This window comes from Alosa alosa, chromosome 10, assembly GCF_017589495.1.
Source record: "Alosa alosa isolate M-15738 ecotype Scorff River chromosome 10, AALO_Geno_1.1, whole genome shotgun sequence".
Taxonomy (NCBI): Eukaryota; Metazoa; Chordata; class Actinopteri; order Clupeiformes; family Clupeidae; genus Alosa; species Alosa alosa.
The window spans coordinates 2,801,074-2,823,327 of record NC_063198.1 but is presented as its reverse complement, the minus strand read 5'-3'; the positions used below and the strand labels follow the sequence as shown (position 1 = coordinate 2,823,327).

Below are 22,254 nucleotides of genomic sequence, written 5' to 3'. Positions count from 1 at the left end.
GGGAGGACTGGCTCAAAGAGTGACTGGACTGGTACAGCGAAGGCGCAAAGGTGAGAATGCAGAAAAGGGCGTGAATGAGAGAAACAAAGTGACACATACCTAAACCTGTGAACTAATCTGGGCCTCAAAGGAGAGAGCCAAACAGAGGGGGGAGAGTCACGGCCCAAAAATACACACAAGCTTTGGAAACCGTGTGGAGTACAGTTCCACTTTCCTGTTTAAGGAACCTTTTACTGATATCTTGGATGACATTGTTAAATTGGTCCTGCTACTAAGCAAGGTAGTGAGGTGCAGAGGATCCTCCTCTGCTCAAATGCTTTATTTAGCCCATTGGTGTAGACTGTATATTAAAACGGGCACCTTCCATAAACAGCATGTGTAGTGTACTGTAGTTCGCCTTGATCCCAAAGAATAGCACAACTCAAGTCATATCCATTCTGTGCTTGTATGTTTGGCAGGTTGTAGCAGACGCAGGTGCATGTGCAACATGCAACAAGGGCTGTGTGTGAAATCATGTGCCACGGCTACGTTTATTTCAGGATGACTGCAAACATAAACTTCGCAAAATTTGTGGATCTGCGTTGAATCTTCGCTGGCGAACACCCTCACATGAATGGTTCTCTATTGAATCTACCTAATCTACAGGTTGAACGTTTATAGGCTTGTGCGCTGGAGTGTCATTAGCTCTGCATTTCACTGCGCACTATGAAAAGTAAACAAACTCAGTGGAGGGATGTCCCATTATAGACAGAATACCAGTTGAGATCAGTTGCATTGTTGTTTTAATCAGGGCAGCAGTTTCCAGATTACATTATGTGCTTACATAATTGCGAAAGGGTTCTCGATTGTTGTAAAAAAATAAATAAAAAAAAAAGGCCAATCTTAATGCAATATCTACATTGCCCATTATCAGCAACCATTCATCCAATTTTCCAAAGGCACATTCTGTTTACTAATTCACTTACATCATTTGAAAAGGCAGTGTTAAAAAACAATGCAACGGATCTCAGCTGGTTTTATGTCTATCATGGAGTAGAAACACTACACCGGTATGGGATATTTGGCTTTTGGGTGAAATTTCAGGATGGACCTTCTCTAAACTATTGAATGTGCATGTCCAACAGTTTAATGTTTCAGCACTTTCTGCACAACTTGCTGTTCTCTAACAAGGAGCTTAATGGCAAAATTCACAACAGGTGTTTGATCCATGAATCGACCAATACATGTCCTGGTTCAATTAGAATTAGTATTTAAACAATCATCATGCTGTTCACATTTTGACATCATGAGACCAAGACAACACCTAACAATTGATAAACAGTACCTCGCCATTGCGAGGCTTCAAACAGGAAGTGGCCACTGAGCTTAGAGTGTCATCAGCAGGTTGCAACAGAGATACAGAGAGACTGAAAGAGTCACAGAAAGGCATTGACATCCATTGGCCACATCCCACACTGATGACCGCTTCATTGTGAACCTGCCCGGTGGAACCGGATGATGAATGCCACCTCAACTCCAGGCACATTTAAGGGAGGTGAGAAGCACCCAAGTGTCACGTCAGACCACTCGAAACCGTGTACATCAGCATGGTCTGCGTGCTCGACAACCTGCAAGGGTACCTGACCACACCACTAGGCACAGGCGTCATCATCTTGCATGGGCCAGGGAGCATTTACGCTGGACGAGGGACCAGTGGGCCTCAGTGCTGTTCTCTGATGAAAGTCGATTCACGTTGAGCAGAAATGATGGCCACCAACGATGTTGGAGACGTCGAGGAGAGCGCTATGCATCAGCCATTGTTGTCACCAGGCAACCCTTTGGTGGTGGTGGTGGTGTTACAGTGTGGGTAGGTGTGTCTAATCAATACAGAACTGACCTACACTTTGTGAATGGTGCAGTGATAAGCCCATACTACCTGAATAACATCATTAATCCAGGCCTAATTTCATCTTCATGGACGGCAATGCTCCAGCTCATCGATGTCGCATTATTAGGGAACGGCAGCTGGAGACTGGGGTACCTCAAATGGAGTGGCCTGCACTTTCTCCAGACCTGAATTCCATAGAAAACCTATGGGATCAGCTGTCGCCGTGTTGAGGCTCGTAACTCTGTACCCCAGAACCTCAATGACATGAGGGCTGCCTTTCAAGAAGAATGGAAGTAATTTTTTTTGCTGTGGTATACCCACCACTGTTGTTGGCTTTTGCTTTAATAAATTGTTTGAGATGAGGAAATCACCATTGCATGCTTCTACTTAAAACGCCCTACTTTCATGATATAATACCACTGTAGCTTGAACTTTGTACATTTTCCATAAATTTCACACGAAAGCTAGATATCCCTAACTTTTTGTGAGTAGTGTACACACACACACCAGAGTTTACTGTATTGTGTTACAGTTTACAGTAAAAAAAAAAAAAGACAGACTCTCCGGTGGAAAATATGCTACATTTATCAATTAATAACATTAAATAGGCCTACAATATGTTATCATGACAAATATAAAACTTGTTTTTTATTTCAACTTTGCACAAGCAGAGAGGCTTTCATTCTGTCGCGTCGCAAGTTAGCAGGAATTCTTTAATTTACTAAAAATAGTTTCAATACATTACTGGGACTATTCCTATTTTAGGGGGGAAATCCAGACCATCTAAAACGTTCAGTAGGTTAGGGTCTCCACTCTGATGTGAACCTGCATGACAGTTCATCACAGCGGTTGCTTCGTTACAAGGCTACCAGGTCTGTGGGAAGGGGCCGCTGGGAGTGAGCGTAAAAGGGCTGTGATGGCACAGTAATCAACTTATCCAAACAACGAGATCACACCTGTTTTTAAACTCACCTGAATCGAGATTGCGATTTTATAACAATTTATCAGGCAGGCCTATACTTTATACACACACACACAAATATGGATGGATAAATTGTTCCCCCAAATGCAGCTGTAACAGAGGGATTTTATAGACTCTGTGGAAGTCTTTCAATCATTAGAGTATTTGTGAGGCCTTGTTGGACAAGAAATTAAATGTTCATGGATTTATTATGACTGAGGTAAATCTGAAATTATTTTAAGGCATTATCCAGCCAAGGTTATATCCATATACACCATAAAGTCGTATCCATCAGAATCAGGGCAATTAAGATTAATTTATCTGTGGCTGATCAATACTCACAAGTGAAATGAATACCCCAATGGAAGTCCGAGAGCTGCATGTGATGCATATAGGCGCAAAAAAGCTTTCTGCTAATACAGTATAACTGCAGAGCTAACAGAACCTCTACACTTTGCATTGGGCCACATGTGATGAAAGCCAGTTCCTTCCTCCATTGTTGCCCTCATGTTTTCCTCAAAACTACTTGTGCAATCTACAGTTTCTAAACACAGTGCAGCCACTAGAGGTTTCATGAATTAATTCTACAAGTGCACTATAAGTAACACACATTGTCCTTAGCAATAACATCATATCAAGATCTGAAACTTACTCTGATCGTCGCCGAGCTTCCATGCCATCAGGTAGAAACAGCTTGATAGTGGACACAATGCAACCATGGGTAACTAGAAAAAGGAGGAGGAGACTCCAGTTGATAGAGCGCACATCTCTGACAGTCTTAAAACACACAGAACAATACAGTAGCAACTGCTCCTAAAAAAGTAAGAATCTCAAAATGTAGCATATAGCTTTAGTGACATACAAGAATAATATATCAGGTTTTAATCCAGAAAGAAGTCGAATGGGATGTAGGTCAGAATGACACCACAGCCCACTACACTAACTACAGACAAAACACCAATGACATCAATGACTCAACAAAACACCATTCGTTCACTCGTCATACTACATCAGCTCTAGCAGGCGACACAACACATCCTTGCTAGCGCAAGCTGTTCCAGCATACTCTGAGCTCAGGATTGTAGCTGGACTGTAAAAGGGCAAGTTCATTTGCATTCATTTCCAATTGTGATTACTTCATGTCCTGCCATTACCACACATTCAGGGTAAGAGTTGAGAGACATGTTTTTGGTTTTCACACCTGCTAAATTCATTTGACCAAGGGCTAGGACTGTGCCCTGTTAGACCAGACAAATAAGAAGTGCCAAGAAATATAATCTGCTTTCCAGCTTTAGAACATAAAACAGCTGGGAGAAATCTTTCCCAAGGTGGAGGAACAAGCATTTACATATAGGTTTGATATTACCAACCACTACTAAAAAAACTGAAATGGGCAAAATTATAGAAAGTATTCTTGTGTTAAATGGACAATGAAATGAGACATGAAGGTAGTACCAAGATTTATTACATAACCTGAAGAGGTAATGCATGTAGGGCTTCATAAGATACAGACAGGCTCAAACATAGGCACATATACTGTAACTACTGATTAATTAATGGAGTGAGGGATGCTACCTTTACGCGTATTCTCAGTCACATCCACACCAAATTGAATGATGTCACCAGACAAGACTTCACAGGGGGGGCTCTCTTCAGAGCCTCGGCTCAGGCGCTGACTGTTGATGAAGGTGCCATTGCTGCTCTTGGTGTCCTGGAGATAAAACTAGAACAGGAAGACATTTACATGATTAGAGAACCAGAAGCCACATTACCATACCCATTTCCACACATTATACTTTCAAAAGGGAAAAAAAGGTTTAGTAAATATTTCACACTCCAGTTTTTTCAGGACAGAAACACTAGTCTCAAAAACTAATTTGACTGCCAGACTATATTGTTCATGAAGCACAACAGGAAACCGCTAGACTACTTATATAACAGTTAGCAAACTACCTGCCAAGTTAACAAACACAAAAAATAGGTGTTATCGTTAGCTTAGACAAATTTTGCAAAAAAATATTTGGATTTGTTCAATTGGATCAATGGGACATCAATCGTGGGTAGTGCTGGGCGGTAAGACTAAAAATCAGTATCACAGTAAGTTAAGATTTTGACTGTTTCATGGTGTATCAGGATATTGCTAATTTAGCACGACTAGCCCTCCATAGGTTTATATTTCATTTTACAGAGGCAAATAGAATACAAATTTGATCATGAGGCTTTCAGTACACAATCATTTTCTTAACATACTACTGATGTATATAAATATTGCTTCGTATCACAACAGAAAAAGTATTACAATAAGAAGAAAACAGAAAAATACTGTATTTCTAAATCCTGTATTTATTCATGACAGCACACATGTAGATATTACTGATACTCTTGGAGTTGCAGTTGCTAATTTATTTTGCATTATTTAAAAATATTTATGCACTTCTATTTTAGACACAGGGAAATCCAGGGCAACTTAAAACCCATCACAGCTGCCCATCTAAAATCTTCATTAAGGGTCTGTGCTGTGCCTGTTCTTATGCAAATCTGCTGCATGACAGTTCATCAGCATTACTAGAACTGTAGGGAAGAGCTGCTGGGAGAGAGAGTGAGGGGCTGTGATCACACAGCAATATATTTGAAACAGCGATAGCACGCCTGTTTTTAAGATCACGCAAGGCCGACCGCAAAATGTTACCAACCAACCAGGTATTCTCCCGACTCACGCAATTCTCCTCTTACTGCATTTGTATAGCATTTTACTTTGTTTATGTATGTCAGCAGAGGCGGACATCCTGGGTTCAGAAAGTAAAAGTCCTGCCAAATATTTGATCCAACCATTTAGTAAATCAGCTCATCCTAATTAGCAACCAGGTAGATCAGATAGTTAGTGACATCACCTGTGTATAGTATAAGTATAAGTATAAGTATAAGTATACTCTTTTGATCCCGTGAGGGAAATTTGGTCTGTGCATTTATCCCAATCCGTGAATTAGTGAAACACACTCAGCACACAGTGAACATAGTGAGGTGAAGCACACACTAATCCCGGCACAGTGAGCTGCCTGCAACAACAGCGGCGCTCGGGGAGCAGTGAGTGGTTAGATGCCTTGCTCAAGGGCACTTCAGCCGTGCCTACTGGTCGGGGTTCGAACCGGCAACCCTCCGGACCCAGGGCGCTAACCAGTAGGCCACGGCTGTGTTAAGTGCACAGGTAGAAAGAATACGGCCGGATGTCCCCCTCTATGTCAGTTTATAATGTTTGCACAGTAGTTACTACACAGAGTTACTGCGTGGCCTCAGAGGCACACATTACCAACTTAACGTTATAACCGAGGTATGCCGGTTTGTGAAAATTCCACACCGGTGCGAAAAATTCAGACCGGTATACTGTCCTACCGAGCACTAACGTTGGGTAGGACAGTAATTCCACTGTGATATTAGAAATCTACACTAGATTTACTACCCCAGTACATCTACTACCCCAGTGTGCAAATGTTCAGCAAAAATAGGTTTTCTATTTTCAGCAATTTTCTAGAATGTGTACATCCATAATTGAAAAAAAGCATATCCGTAATGAAATTAGATACCAGTCTGAAATGTTCTTATGATAAGTCATGAGACATGGGGGAGAAACCCAGAAACAATGGGGTAAAAGCTGTTTGAACTAATATAGAGTTACCCATGCATATTTTCTGTTCAGTTTCACTCACACAGCTTGTCCTAACAACATGCGATAATCTGTTTTGTAGCACTGGATGTTAGCTGTCCACAAAGGTGAAAGTTGCAAAAGAAACGACCAGGGAAAGCTCTCTTAAGTTCTACCGCAACTCTTCAACTAGGTCGAACCCAGAGTACTAGGAGTTTGAATTTCCAAGATGGCTGCGCCCATTAACAGTAAATGTGAGCCGTATATGCGCTGTTTATTAGCAATTCTGTTGGATTTGTGTCATATTAAATCAGTCGTAGAAATAATAGTGTCCAACCTCTATCTGTCGCTGTTTGTTTAGGTAAAACACTTTGTTACAAACTGGCTAGTAACAACTGCTAACAATAGCAAATTGCTAACAAACGGCAGCCCATCTTGTTGACAAATAGAACGCAAACAGCTCATATTTTTTAACACTGACATGACGTCACTGACGAGCTCCAAGTTCGCTAAGAGACAAAACGAACGCAGAATATATACCTAGAAATTCACTAGCAATTTCAAAGTAAAATCAAGTCAAAAGTTTGCTTAAGTATCATGTAGACCTGTATCATGTAAACAAGTATCAGAACTGTGTGGACCAATAAACGTCTGATCGTCTGAGCAGGCTTTATGCGATGATGGATAGATATGAGCAAGAGTGAGAAAAAAAGTCCGCTACACCAGCTCCCAATGAACGCTTAGTTTATTTATTGCGATGTTTCGGCAACTAGACCTTCATCAGACATGATGATATGAGCAACCATAAATATGTGAGCAACGGTGCCTAGTCATTCAGGTCACCTGAGCGTGCTTCGGTTGATGTTGTTTACAACACAACGGCTGTTGCTGAAGAAGCTAGACATTTAGATGTCGCCATCACGTCCGTTGTACAAATATTGACAGTGCAATAACTTCAAGAAATTAACACAAAACAGCAATTAAGGCATTTTTTGAGAAAAAGGAGGTTTTGACTGTTCTCCCTACAGGACTCACAGAAGGTTATTTAGTTGCCCTGATTGGTTAGGTCTATCCAATTGTGTGCAGTATGGCTATGTCAGGCTACATGGGGACCCAGGTTTGATTCCAACCAAAAAGTTGCACTTCCTGAAAAAGCACTCCCACATTATGAACTACTGTAATAAGAAACCTCTGATTTCGCTCACTAAGCATCTGCACACACTCTTTGACTGACACTACAGACAGCTACTATTTACACAAAGCCTACATGCCCGGCCATCATCAACATGTCAGGGGATGGCTGGCACCATTTACATTTCACAAACCTGCTAATTAAAGCGAGCATGCACATGAGGAGAGTGCAAGCTATTTTGGGATTTGAACTGGGAACTTCAAAGCAGCTCCTTTATCTTTTCTTGGTTGATGCAACTGCAGTAGAATGAAATGTACCATAATGAAGGCCAAAAAGTCATTTGAACAAAATTCAAACATCTTCGAGCATCTTTGATCATGACTCAGTCAAACAATAAAAAGACGCGGTCAACATCATCTAACAATTATAGTTGCAAGCAGCAATGTGGGGGACTAGCAGCCGCTAAACATCATTGTCATGGAAACGTCATCTTTTTGTCAAGGGAGAAGTGTCAAATACTCAAAAAGTTACATGACAATCGACCAAAGATATATGTGAAATATGACCTCAGTTAGGCTATCAATAGGAAAAACAAACATTTTAAAAAAGAGAATATCCAATAAGCATAGATGCCAGTTAAAGGACAATTCCGGCGCAAAATGAACCTAGGGGTTAATAACACATGTGTACCGAGTTCGACCGTTCGCTGGGATTTGTTTTCATGCTAGTCGAATGTGACCAGTTTTATTGCAAACCGCTAATTAGCGTTTAACCCTAGCTAATGTCCTAACAACATGCGATAATCTGTTTTGTAGCACTGGATGTTAGCTGTCCACAAAGGTGAAAGTTGCAAAAGAAACGACCAGGGAAACCGAAGCATTGAGAACTTTGTAAGTGTACAGGCAGTTTATTCCCTGCCTGTATATGTGAACCAGACATGAACGGTAATGTGTTTCTTTTTAATAAACTGCCTGTACACTTACAAAGTTCTCAATGCTTCGGTTTACACGTAGAGACCCTCATTATGCTACTGTGTAAGTGTGGTGCTATTTTGAGCCTTGTTAGTGGTATAGAAATAGCGATTTCTTTTTACTGTACATGTGCCCGAAGGCTAGCTTAAACGCTAATTAGCGGTTTGCAATAAAACTGGTCACATTCGACTAGCATGAAAATAAATCCCAGCGAACGGTCAAACTCGGTACACATGTGTTATTAACCCCTAGGTTCATTTTGCGCCGGAATTGTCGTTTAAAGAAAAGCCATGTCCTTCTTGCAAACAAACACAAACATTCCTGTGCTCTTATGCTCATAAGCTAAGAGACTATTTTACCAGTATTTCATTATAAATCCCAAGGTGCAGGCCTTGTACACAACATGATTTTGAGTTTGTAAAAAGTCTTGAATATTTTGATGACTAGTTTGATGTTCATTATAGACAGAATAACCTACACACTATAATCAGTAATGTTCAATAATGTATTAATTTGATAGACCAATATAGTATGATAATTTTTTCCAGAGCTGTTACAGTTTAAGAGATCACTGCAGATTTTTCTGATATCATCCTACCATCCGGTTGCCGAGTGACATTCAAATGAGTTGACAGTCATATTAAAAATTAAGAGACCACTGCTAATTTGAATATGACTCATTCGAATGTCACTCAGCAACCGTAGGATGATGACATCAGAAAAATGTGCAGTGGTTTCTTACTTTTTTCCCCAAGCTGTAAATATGAAAAAATTATAGGGATCTTCATGTCAGCAAGGCATTTTTAATATATTTTGAGTAGTCAGCAGTGAAAACAAGCAGGTTACTCCTGGTACTAGTCAAATTGGTGTTTTTAAAAAGAAGGGATCATAGAGAATAAAGAAAAAAATATTTAAACATTTTTTCGTACATTCCCACAAGGTGCTAGGGTGCTTTGAAAATGAGATTCAAAATTAAATTTTCAGACTTGTGAGGTCTGCTGTTCAGACCCTGAAGGAATTTCTTTTCTGATCATTGCGTTGTGAGAGTGTTTCTACTCATCTCAATAAGGAAAATAAACACCTGGTAATTTATACAGATTTTGAGAGACCTAAGTGTGTGGGCCCTGGTTGAATTGATATGGAATGTTTCCCACATGCCCCATAAGCTTCAATTGTATAGCTTTTTGAAGCTGATGATTTTGGTGTTCTCTCAATACTTGATCAATAGAGCTCAACAGTCCCACCCCTTCTTAGTTTCCAGAGTTCAGTTTCCGGAAGCAAGTTTCTCATTCATTTCTCCAATTGAGGTCTGGAAAAATCCATATAGAGTTTTAGACCCTGACTTAGGCTGACCAGCTATGACGTGACTCATAATCATACAACATTTCATGTCAAGCAAAAAAACGAACAGAAAAAAACAAAAAAAGGCAAAGGTACAAGACTAAATATTTTAATTTCCGAGTGAAGGAACTACTCATCCCATAAGCCTTTTCGAACTGACACATTTTGAACATTTGTATCCTAATGAAAGTTTAACATGCTTCTTTTTCATGTCAGACAAGAAGATGACTAACTTCCTACCGTTTCCATTGAGTAAACTCAACATTCAAGATGAGAAAAACAGTTTTCATCGGACGGTCACACATCGGTTCTTACAGCCTCGGTATCCATCTTGATTTCAGCGAGTACCGAGCCGACGGTTGCAGGAACAATGGCATAAACATTTCCATGGCAACAGTGATCTCTACCAATCAATGGCTCTGCTTTTACACGTTAGGATTTTGGGAAGTGTAGTACTTTCCGTTAAATTGTGAATAAAACAATTTTTATGCACCATGAACTTTTGACGTCAATTTGAGCACATACAATCGCTTTGTCATGTCATAGCTGGTTTTAAGTCTACCATTGACGGTTATTATTTTTTGGCTTATACTCCAGTTGAGGGATGGATGGATGGATGGATGGATGGATGGATGGATGGATGGATGGATGGATGGATGGATGGATGGATGGATGGATGGATGGATGGATGGATGGATGGATGGATGGATGGATGGATGGATGGATGGATGGATGGATGGATGGATGGATGGATGGATGGATGGATGGATGGATGGATGGATGGATGGATGGATGGATGGATGGATACTTTATTGATCCCCAAAGGGCAAATTCAAATTCAATTCCAGCTCAGTGTTTGGCTATGGCTTTGAAGCGTAGGTGATGCTGAAAATTACAATAGCTATGCCCCAATATTACCCTAATAAACATTTTGAAATTCACAATACTACATTACAATAGTGTAATGTAGAAAAATAGGTGTACTAGTTTATACAGAATAGGATACTGCTCTGGTATTCTGACGATTTGGGAGTGATTTGATGGTGATGGTGGTGGTGGTGTGTGTGTGTGTGTGTGTGTGTGGGGGGTCTGTTGCCTGCAGTCAGCTGTTAGCCAGTTGGTTGTCCCTTTTTAGAGTGCCTGATAACCAGGGGTGGGGGAGCGTGAATTCCAGTCAACTATTTTTGGAAACCAGAACTCTCACTTCAGAAGAAAAAGTGACAGGCAAAAGGTACTGGCTTTAAAGCCACTCACTTTGACAGCATGTGAGGGGACACTTTCTGATTGTGAGTTCAGGTAATTACAGCTCATCTCACCTCACAGATTTGAACTGGCTATGGCTATAGGTGGCAATTTCAATAAAACAAGAAACATTAACAGTAACTGATCAACTTGAACACACACAAAAGCTCTGCCCCGTCCACCCTTATTGATTTTTGAAAAATTAAGATTTATACCATAACCAGGCCCACATGTTTGAACGCTTCTTTTGGTCTCTCAACTGTGTTGTTCTCTTATTTCCATCCTTTAGAGCTGGATTCTGCCTTATGCTTCATCCTATTAAAAATATTCTATTAATATTTTTTAACCTGTAGAATTTGCTTGTTATATTTGCCTTGTAGGCTATTCCTCAAAAAACTGTTAGTAGTGTTGGACAGTACGACCAAAAATGTGTATGACAGTATTTCCACAGTATATCACCAGATTTTTTCTGCATTACTGGGTGTGTGGCTTATTATGCAGTCAGAAAGATATGAAAAGGAGGATGTGTAAGGGGGAGGATGTGGAAGTGGAGTGATCTCCTATCATCTTCAGCTGGGTACGCAACTGTGCATGTGCATGTATGATATTGTACACATTTCTGGTTGTGAAAGAATATTGCTTATTACAATAATAACAGGAATTATCCTGGTATTAATTTGTATCTACATCTTTATTATTCATTTCCATGTGCCAATTTCTTGATTTTGAGTTTGGTTAGCCATTCCCTGACAGGTCCTATGTCAGGTTCTATGACACTGGCCTATCAAAAACAGACACCAACTCCAATAGTCTTTACACCTTGCAATCACACCGCAGGCAGTGACAGAACGCACACACCACAGATCTGACACAGGTAGCTTACACAGGTAGTCGTGATTGCATATAACCAATTTGACGTCTGAGGTTGTTGAATAGCTAGTTCAACTCAGAACAAATGGCTGGTAGCTCTAGTTGATAAACGTACATTCGCGATATCGGGTGCTCTTGGATAAGGGGGATCAGTCCAATATAAAAAAAAAAAATATTAATCCAAGCACTCCAAAAACAGTGACAGCAAGGAACTGGCTACTTCAATAAAACACCAAAATGTTTTGACCTAGCACAGAGGTCTTCATCAGGGCTTTAGATTTGTAGGGTACTAAAAATGTGCGCAGCAGCTAACCAAAGTGCAGTCGGTTCTCCCGCCATGGTTTTGGAAATCACACACCTGCTGCATCTGAAGGCCTACGACTATCACTCTACACGCCCCCTGTTGCACGTCATGTTTTAATTTGCTAGCTGATCCTGCCTCCTGGCTCCCCAAAATGCCGGATCATGTGAACAGATCAGCAGGCTGGCAAATTTTCACCTCGTTTTCAGACACACGATGCAGCAAAAAGACGTCTCCTCTTGCATGATCTCTGTGTGAAAAGGGCTATATTTGTAACAAACCATTTAGGTACATAACGTTAGGTTCAAGACAGATTTGTACTGAATGTACCGAATACAGTAACCAACGTTTGGCTTTTTTTGCATGTAGAGTACGGACCATTTTTCAAATTAGAGTTTCCACACAAACATATTAAGTGGCAGACCAGAACGGTACAAAAACATTTCACATCTTTTCAAAATACTATTCCTGCTTATACGTGTTGAGCATCAGCAATTTTGTCAGTGAATGTAAGGCTAGCAGTACATAAAGAAGTACTGTAATTAACCAAACCATGACTTCAAAAGGTACCGAATTGTGATTTTTGTGTAGTTACAACCCTAGCTGTACAAAAAAATATTACAGAGGTGCCACTTACTTTTTTCCCCCAATATATATTACTATTATTATTATTATTATTATCATCAATATATATATATATGCATTTATATTGTGGAACTGTATAACCAACCAACATACAATTGTACCAACATACAAAAAACAAGTAGCCTACAAACATGAGGCAATGCACAAAAAATAAATAAATAAATAAATAAAAAAAAAAAATCAACCATGAAATATTTTATTATTACCATCAATTACTTCAACTAAGGCTTGGGAAAAAAAAAACTGCCAGTGGTACCCAGGTCAGCCTAAAATGTGCAACTCTGAACTCATGAAACATTGTAGCCTAGAGTTTGGCGCGCACGCACACAGCCTCATCATGATGCATTGTAACACGCTGTCTGTAATACATTGTTAACACACAGCCCTAGCCAGCCACAACGTCAAATACATTGAAACACGCAGTCTAGCGCGCACACACACAGCCCAACCACATCAAATACAAACAAGGGGGGTGTCGGAGCCGGTAACGTTGTCAGGGACAGGGGTAGTATGCCTAGACGTGGACTTATCACTATTTTGATGCTCGTTTTGAAAAAAGTGGACAGGGCGCCTGCAGGAATGAATGCGATGGTACGCACACACCCACCTAACTTTCAACGCTTTGATAATATTTGTCCCGGTTAGGTTCCTGTATTGGTCAGTTAAAAAGTAGCCTACATAGTAGGCCAATAACATCCACATGCAATATCTTTACAACAACAACGCCTAATAACGACCTATTTATAGTAATATAAAACAACAAGCTAGCCTACAACTTCTGTAGCATGCGTGTGTATCTCTCCTGCTCAAACAAAAGGTGCACGCGTGCAGTTCTGCATTAAGTTGATTTTGATAACGTGTTACAAACTTTACTTTACAGAAAATTGTAAATAGCCTACTGTCATGCAGTTAATAATGGAATACCATACAGAGTTGAAAAGTTATGGTAGCCTAGGCCAATTTGGTGTGAACACAAACACAGGGGAAATTCTCTCTCGAGTAGCCTGATGATACGCACAGTGCGTACGGCCGTGGTTTTGGCGCGCCTTACTGAGAACGTCTGGCTGCGCTCTCTCTTTTTTTCGAGCTCCTAATTGTCTCCTGCGAAACCATTGTGTCACAGACCCCGGGGACCGAACGAACACAATTTTCTGTAAAAAGTCTAGTGGAGCTACATGCCGACCAAGTGCCCTGGTATTTCGGTGTCCCGGGAATCATCGACCGCCAGCGGCGGCCATAAATACTGAAGTTTTCATAACTTCAACTGTATGTTTCTTTCGTCCCCGTGCCTGTTTCATTCCTCCCGACCAGAAGGTAATGAATGGGTTGTGTGTTACCATCCATACTTTAATGCTATCATACTGTAGACCAGGGCTATTCAATTAGTTTGTAATGGGGGCCAGTTCATGAAAAGCATCACAACTGAGGGGCTGGAGAAATGCAGCTTGAAATATGAGTAATCACATTAACAGCTGCAGCAATATGGGTGTTCAAATGTTGTATTTTGTACATGCATAACAACATCATTAGCTGGTTGTTGGTGGCTAATATGGAATGAAATCTGTGATAACAGATAACACAAATGGAATCTGTGCTTTGCACAGTAACTGCTAGGTCCAAGATTTCCAGTGAGTAGGCTACAAACAGGATTCAAACACTGTTCAGGTAAATTAAATGTGTAATCAGTCGCATATGTAGCTCTTCTGACTTATAGGCCTACTTGTTACATTTGACGTTCCCACCATTTTTGAGATGACCGTAAACTCTAGATTTTTTTTTAGCAGTGGGGGCAGGCCAGTTGTAATAGCCTAATAATAATAATAATAATAATAATAATAATAATAATAATAAACCACGGGGGTCCGGGGGTGTCTCCCCCGGGATTTTTTTTTTACTTTCTGGTTGCTAATCACGCTATTTTAACATGTTTTGAGAGGGACAGGCCCATCTTTTTTCTGATACACCTCACGTTACCCCATGCATTAAACCAAATGTCACTGCTTGAATAAATTAAACACATAGCCTACTGAACATGGGCATCGTCATAGTTCATGATGACAATGAAAACGTTTAGCCTACTTGGTTTCTGACAGAAATTACGTTTTGTGCCAACATATTGTAGAAACACAACCACGGCCTTTATTTGGTGAACGGAGGTGCAAATCATCTCCTTTACTTTCTTTGGTTATTATAAAGTCTACGATTCACTTTAACGCTTCGCCGTCGCCACATTTACAAATATGCAATTTACCTTCGTTAGGCCATCATACTTTTTGCTTCGAATCGCAATTGTGTGCGCATTTAATGTAACATGCCACATGATTTCCAAGAGGCCTTTAGACAGGCTCATTTCTGACCTCACTAGACTATTATTGCATTTGTCTATGTAAGACGTGAAGAAATGAAGGACATCGGCAATAGCCAGGTTCATGTGGAAAAAACCAACCTGACTATGACTGGGGATCGATTTTATCAGAAATTAAAGCAGAGAACAGCCCTCGGCCCACCGCCTAATGGTGTTTCTGCATACTGTGCTTACGGTGGGTTTTGAGGGGTTAGGTGCCTTGCTCAAGGGCACTTTAGCTGTTCCTACTGGTCAGGGTTTGAACCAGCAACCCTCCGGTTACAAGTCCGAAGCCCTAACCAGTAGGCCATGGCTGCACTTTAACGTGCTAGCTGGTGAAAGAAAAACAAACCCATTGGAGGAACGGCTCGGTAGATAAATCTAACTTAAATTTTAGTATTAGGCCATATTTGCATTTTGTTCGCTTTGGTTTTGCGATGTTACCAAGAAAAATGTTGCTTCAGTTTGTAATCAGGTCATTATAAGTGAACAAGACCTTCGAGACAACCCCCCTTTCACTTCTGTTGCAGCAAGTTGTGTGCAACAGACACACCATAGGTCGAGGAGTTGCAGCTTTATTCAATGATACAGTTGAAACTATGCATAAGTTTCTATCATCACAAACTCTGATTTTATTACCAGCTTTTCACCATTCACTATGACTTCACGCAATGACTACGCCGTTGCCTCGACGCCAGCGTGATCCTTTCGAGGTTCTGCGTCTACTCTGTGTCGCTACCCACCGGAACGGAAGTCAGAATTCCAATGACCTAGTTATTGTAACCAGAAAATAAGTTTGAGGTTATTTGAGAGGTGTCTGCCAGCCATTTTATGTTATGTTAGCAAGCGAACTTTCCCACAAATGCCCACAAAGTACTGCCTGCTGGTGAAGTGCTGATTTCAAAACGTTACTGACAAAGAGACTTTCCAAACAGATAACCCCGTCATTCAGAGGCGATCCCTCCAAGACTACAAGGGAGGCGCCGCCTCTAAAATATCGCGGAAAATTTTGTCAAAAACAAGCCTACTGTATCTACATTACTACCTAGACTAGACTATGCTAGAACTTGTTCAACTTCATGTCTGGCTCATTCAGCAACAAGTTTTTGCCGGTAGTCTATCGTCATTTTTACATGATGATGATAGAGCACCCTGTTGAAGCCAGGGTTTTAAAAAATATATATAAACAATGGCTGCTGCTGCTTGTTTGAAGCTGCCATCACGTTAGTTTTAGACAGGGACTTAGAAGAAAGTTTCTCGTAACTGCTTCCTTATGTTGGAATGTGCAACAATGTACAAAAATGTAAGGGATACCTATGTGATATCTGCAACAGTGGTAGCCTGTTTGATATTCTGTTCATTTATAGGCCTACAGTAGCTGCACGTAGTCGTCGGAAAACATATTTTTGAATTGATGTGCTATGCTGACTTGTTCAATGTAAGCCAACAATGGTTTCTTAAAACATCACAGTAATTTATTTTGTCAGTCATCATGTTCATTTTCGCCATATCTGGTCATCTTTATCATTAAGGCTACACCGTTTTAACCAAAAAATGAAATAGGCCTAGGCTAGCCTAAAGACATTGCAACATTGAGAGTTTTTATGGGATGAAAATGATTTAAAGACCACTGCATTAAGCTACACTTCAGTGTTTGCCTTGAAACAATTCCGGCATAATTGCTTTGAACGTTTCAGTCTCGTCCCCCATGCCTGCTTTATCCGGCCGGCCAGAAATGACGAATGAAACAAAATGCTCGTTTGAACATGAACGGTTTTGTTCAGAGATGAAAAAGCAATTGTGTTTGACCGAGGGCAGTAGGTTGCTAGTGACAAAATATTAGCTTTCAGTGTATTTCATTAAAATGTTCTTAAAATGGTTCTACAGAGGCTATACGGCTCTGGTTCTCCCTACAACCAGACAGTAAACTGTTGCAAATTGTGTGTTCCAGTCACTCTGTCTCTTTCATTGCTTTGATTGGTTTTTGGCCTCTCCTATTGCGTCCGGAGGCATTTTAATCGGCATCCATTTGGGAACACCATTTGGAAATGGGCTGTGAATTAATCTTCCCCAGACCCACTCCACTTGTATTTGTCAGCAATACGGTCAGTTTCTATGTCTTTGTACATAGCCTACTGTAAATAAAACTATAAAATATATATATTTAGTTATTGAGTTTGTGACACTAGCTCGCTGTTAGCTGTGTAAAGTGGCAGCTAGATTATGCTAATATTGTTGTAATAATACCTGAATTTTTAAAGCCATTTGATGGTCTTCTTTACGAAGAAAGATTCAAAATAAAACATCAAGGTAGAGACAAAATTGATTTAACTATAGTCACAGAGAAATAACTCAAGTAGGCTGCCAAATAGCCCATTTCAACTCTCCCAAAATGAACTTGGCCGAGCTAGCTGCTCTCTGTTTGGTCTAAACTGGTTTTGCCCTCAAATATCAATATAGTACCTTAATAATATTAGTTTAATAACTGACAAATTATTTACAGCTTCCCTTATTTCCAAAAGCAGCATCCGCCACTTTAGTAATTGTAACCAAAATATGCGTTTATTTGCAAAGCTTGTGTCAGTGAAATAGCATGTTGCTACTCCCCACAGTAAACTGCTTGAAGCAGTCGGCTATCAACACAAAGGGCGAGTCAACCAATCACAGTCCTTGCTGTGTGCATCACCTTGACGCGAGGTTAGAATTTTTTGGAGGTGCGCATCGAGCAACGATGGAAGGCTCGGAGGGGGTACGTGGTGACGTAGAGGGGTCTGCGGGGGTATGCCGTCGATTTGATGCAGAAGCATAAATCAGCCTTCACTCGTTGCCTCACTTGTTCACCTTAACAGAGCCACACACACTGCTATTTTGATGACAAATTTTGCTGCTATCCCATTGAGGAAAGGCCCATGAGTTCTGTTAATCATTGGTGGTATGTAAAATGACTGCACACTGAAAGGAAAAGCACTTATGGTGGCTAAAATTAATTTAGTAGATTCTCAGTTGTCTCAACTGAAATACTCTCATATGGGCAGGTGGGGAAGACGAAACTGAATGTATCTGTTATTGTCTAAGATGAAATTGAAATGAACTGCAATCTACAATCAATTTTTGTCAATGCATTAACAGATCCTGAGATCATTAGGTCAAGCGGTTGCAGCTTTTTTCCCCTGCTTCCACATTCATCTGCAAATCTTCAATTATTTGCACCATTTTACATAGACATGCAGACTATTAACATATTACTGTAAAGTTGAGTTTGATTTAACATATATTTGACTTTGGTGCTACTGCTAAAAAAACAGGAAGAGCAGATTAGTCTCACAATCTGGGCTCTGACTCCATAGGGTTAAAATACCTTCAGTGCAGTTTATTTGGATATGTCAACATCTTACCACAACTCAACGGCAAAAGCCAATCAACATATCCTCCAATCTCAGTTCAACAACTTTTATATGTATTTATGCCCATGTTCAACGGATTTGACCCACATTATAGAAGCACTACAGGATCTCCAACACCGCTTGAACTGGACAGCGATAAAGAATATTCGGCGACGACTTGTTTCATATTTCAAAACACATGTCAATACATTGTTTGTTCAACCTGTTCATTTAAGCCTTCATACATAAGTAGCCTAAGTACGAAGTGACTTACCTTGCCCGTTTTGTGATCGAACCAAACGAGTGCATGATTCCTGGACAACACCTTGCAATCAAATGTTGCGTTGTTCTGAGCAGGACGACAGCGAGCCACAGATCGCCCAATCTTGACTGGCTCGTCCAGGTAGACATGACGTTCCTGAAAAGGGTGTGAATTCGGGCGGCAGGTAAAAACTGCCAGCGCTGAAGGCATTGATGATGGCTTGGGAGTATTACTCCAACCAGGTACGAAAGACAAGGTTTCTTGATCCAGAATGACTGACTTTCTAGCCCCTAACTAAACTGGAATAAGGTTAGTTATACAATATATTCGCCTCGACAATGCATTCACCAATATATTTTGTCAATCGAGGGGGAAAACTCATCAATGAGTTGACGTTATACCCAATTGCCTACATAACTAAAACAATAACTCAATTATCATGTATAAGTAAATGTACTGTCTCCAAAGACCTCCATGGTGTAAGGAAAACCAATACTCCACTTTAAATATAGCTGTCAAAATCCATAAAAAGTACCTCTTAAGAAGCGGCTTTAGGCCAGACCTGCAGCCTCTGAACTCAGAGGTAGCTCATGTTGAATGTACTATGCTAGTAGCTAACAAGCTAAACGGTGAATGTAAGCTTTTGGGACTACCTACGGTGAACAGGCGACCAACGCGGATACGTTCCTCGAGGAAAACGCTCAGATCGATTATTCGAAACAAGTGTCAGATTGTCTAGAAGCAATCACGTTAATCCATGTATTTGTAATCTAGTCCGTACCGTTATAAAATCCTAGAGTTCATAATATCTAGCCATCCGTGGCCACCTTGAGAGCAAACTGCTAGCAAATCCTTCGCCTTCCTTGATTTTGACGTTAACGTTACCTTTCGTTGTAGAACTAGAAGGATTTGAGCAAGTCTTCAAAATAACACAAATTACCGTGGTTACATTCACAGCAAACACCTAACATTCAGCTATGTCTTTTACACTTGATTTCACCTGTCAGACACTTAACTGCTAGTATAAGTTGCACTGTGATGGAAGTTCAAGCACACATTCTGCAAAAATCTTGTATGCCTTAAACGTTAGCGTTAGCTAATTCGCAAACTGGCTATCTAGCATTCCTGCCTAGCTAGCTACCCCTCCCCACAACAGAAGCACACTTTCCAGTTTATTTGCTGACGTCTGACGGGCAAAAATGTTCATCCGCGAATCAGGTTCGGAGTCTGACTTATCTGTGATGTGCCCAAAAAAGTTGTATCTCGCTCAACATGTAATATCATTTGTGGCTTGCTATTTCTAAAAGTAGCTGCCCAAGTTGGTCTCTTATCCGTATATTAGCTAGCAAACGTTAGTTGTCGTAGCTAATGTAAACTAGCAAATCAACAATATTGCCCAACTGAGACAAAAAAAGGATTTTCTGAAAATCCGTGAGTCTTCGGCGTCGGAGGGAGTGGTGTTAGTCGCCAAGAAAAATAGTTGCCAACTTGTTTAACAAAAATAAACACAAATCCGGGATTTTATCAGCTAGCTGGATAGCTAGCTAAATAGCTTAAGTGGTCACAGAAAGCAAAGTCCTACAGCTGCCGCAGACACAGGACCAGTTCCGTTCCGTTGATAAGATTCCACGTTAAGCCATTGTTTTTTTGTGATACCTTGACATTCAGACTAAATTGGAATGACGATGGAGTCTGTAGGTTAATGCCGAGTCCAATTAAACTGGAGGCAATTCGAAGCAACTTGTCCTCCTCCGCAATTGAACGCCGCCATAGTGAAATGAAATACACAAACCGGGCAGCGCCAACACCGCGCTCGCGCACGCGACATACCCATAACGTAACGAAGGGTGGAAATATGTGACATTGAGCTTGTCCAATCACATGAATCTTCCAAGACAAGTAATCCAGTGCCTCGATTTATAACGCTATAATGCTGGTGGAATAGCATACACGTTTAAAAACAATGACAGATGAAGACAGATTGTGACTTTCAACATTCATTGATTAGTCTAAATATGACTGAATATTTAGGCTATAGGATCGAACTGTGCCTTCTTCACCTACACACCTACAATCGCAGCGACAGAACCAATTACATCATGAGATTAGTTTATCATTGGCTGAACTTGAATCCCTTAACTTCAACGTCATCTCTTGTTGACCAGGTCAGAATATCATAGTATAGGCCCTACATGTCAATTATAAACTTATGCACATTTCAGAAAACCAGGAAGTAAAACTGGCTGTGATAATGACAGCATCAATGAATTGTGAATACCTACTCTAGCAATAGCCAATGGCGAATCCTTAGTAGGCTATAATGGGGATGGACTAGGATTGTAGACCTACCTACTTTCCTTTCAGTGAGATGTAGTCTCACTGAAAGATTAGACAATAAATCTGATTAATCATATGGAACAATAAGGCTACCAGGTTTATCTGAGAACTGTCCTTAAGTCTGATTTATGCTTCTGCGTCGAATCGACGGCGTAGCCCCTCCGAGCCCTCTGCGTCGCCGCGTACCCCCTCCGAGCCCTTCTCCATCGCTCGACGCGGACCTCGAAAAAATTCTAACCTCGCAACGAGGCGACGCAGACCGCATTCGACTCGCCCTGTGTTGATAGCATAGACTGTATAAAATAGGTTGACAGCCGATTGCTTAAACAGCCTGTTGTTGGGAGTAGCAACATGCTAGTTCACTGACAAGCTTGGCAAATAAAACTCAGACATATTTTGGTTACCATAACAGGATTATCCGTTTGTAATCCGTTTGTTATCCTACTGTCACAAACATTTTAAAATCAGCACTTCGCCAACAAGGAGAAGCCTACTTTGTGGGCAGTTGTGGGAAAGTTTGCACATAAACTGGCTGACAGACACTTCGTAAATAACGTCATTAAAATGCAGTGTCTATTTCTCGATAAGTTTGATAAAATCTAAGCAAGAAAAGGCCAAATAAATAAGATTCACATTTCAGCACGGCAGTCTATGGAGTTCATCATTCTGACTACTTCCAGTGGTGAGCTACGCAGACACAGGAGACCCAGAACTTCGACAGAGTCGGCAATGCGTGGAGTCCATGCAGAAACATAAAGCAGCCTTTTCCCCACCCCCAAACCTTCTGCTGAGGGTAGTGCTGCGCAGGCTAAGTTGCAGGGAAGCAGCTGTCATGCCAAATGGATCTGGCAGCTTGGGGTCCAGTGTCACTGACAGATTAATCGTATGTTTATAATGATGCAGGCGTACTTTTTTTTTTAACAAATTGTTTTGTTTAATTTTGCAATCACTTTTGGTA

General features: G+C 40.7%; 1 protein-coding gene across 8 annotated transcripts in view; it reads right to left on the bottom strand.

Annotated features, from left to right (window-relative positions):
- The window catches only part of slmapa (sarcolemma associated protein a), a 68,976-nt gene extending 47,956 nt beyond the window's left edge, over positions 1 to 21,020 (bottom strand). For 3 of the 8 annotated variants that reach the window (XM_048253933.1, XM_048253931.1, XM_048253939.1), the window contains exons 1-3: positions 18,972 to 21,020; positions 4,404 to 4,551; positions 3,481 to 3,553 (exon numbers count right to left, since the gene is read on the bottom strand). In XM_048253933.1, the coding sequence (XP_048109890.1) occupies positions 3,481 to 3,553; positions 4,404 to 4,551; positions 18,972 to 19,169 (419 nt within the window). In that variant the 5' untranslated portion in view covers positions 19,170 to 21,020. The remainder of the gene's footprint in view (positions 1 to 3,480; positions 3,554 to 4,403; positions 4,552 to 18,971) is intronic. The other 5 variants (XM_048253937.1, XM_048253936.1, XM_048253938.1 and 2 more) reach the window with 2 other exon arrangements.
- Positions 21,021 to 22,254: the final 1,234 nt, after the last annotated feature.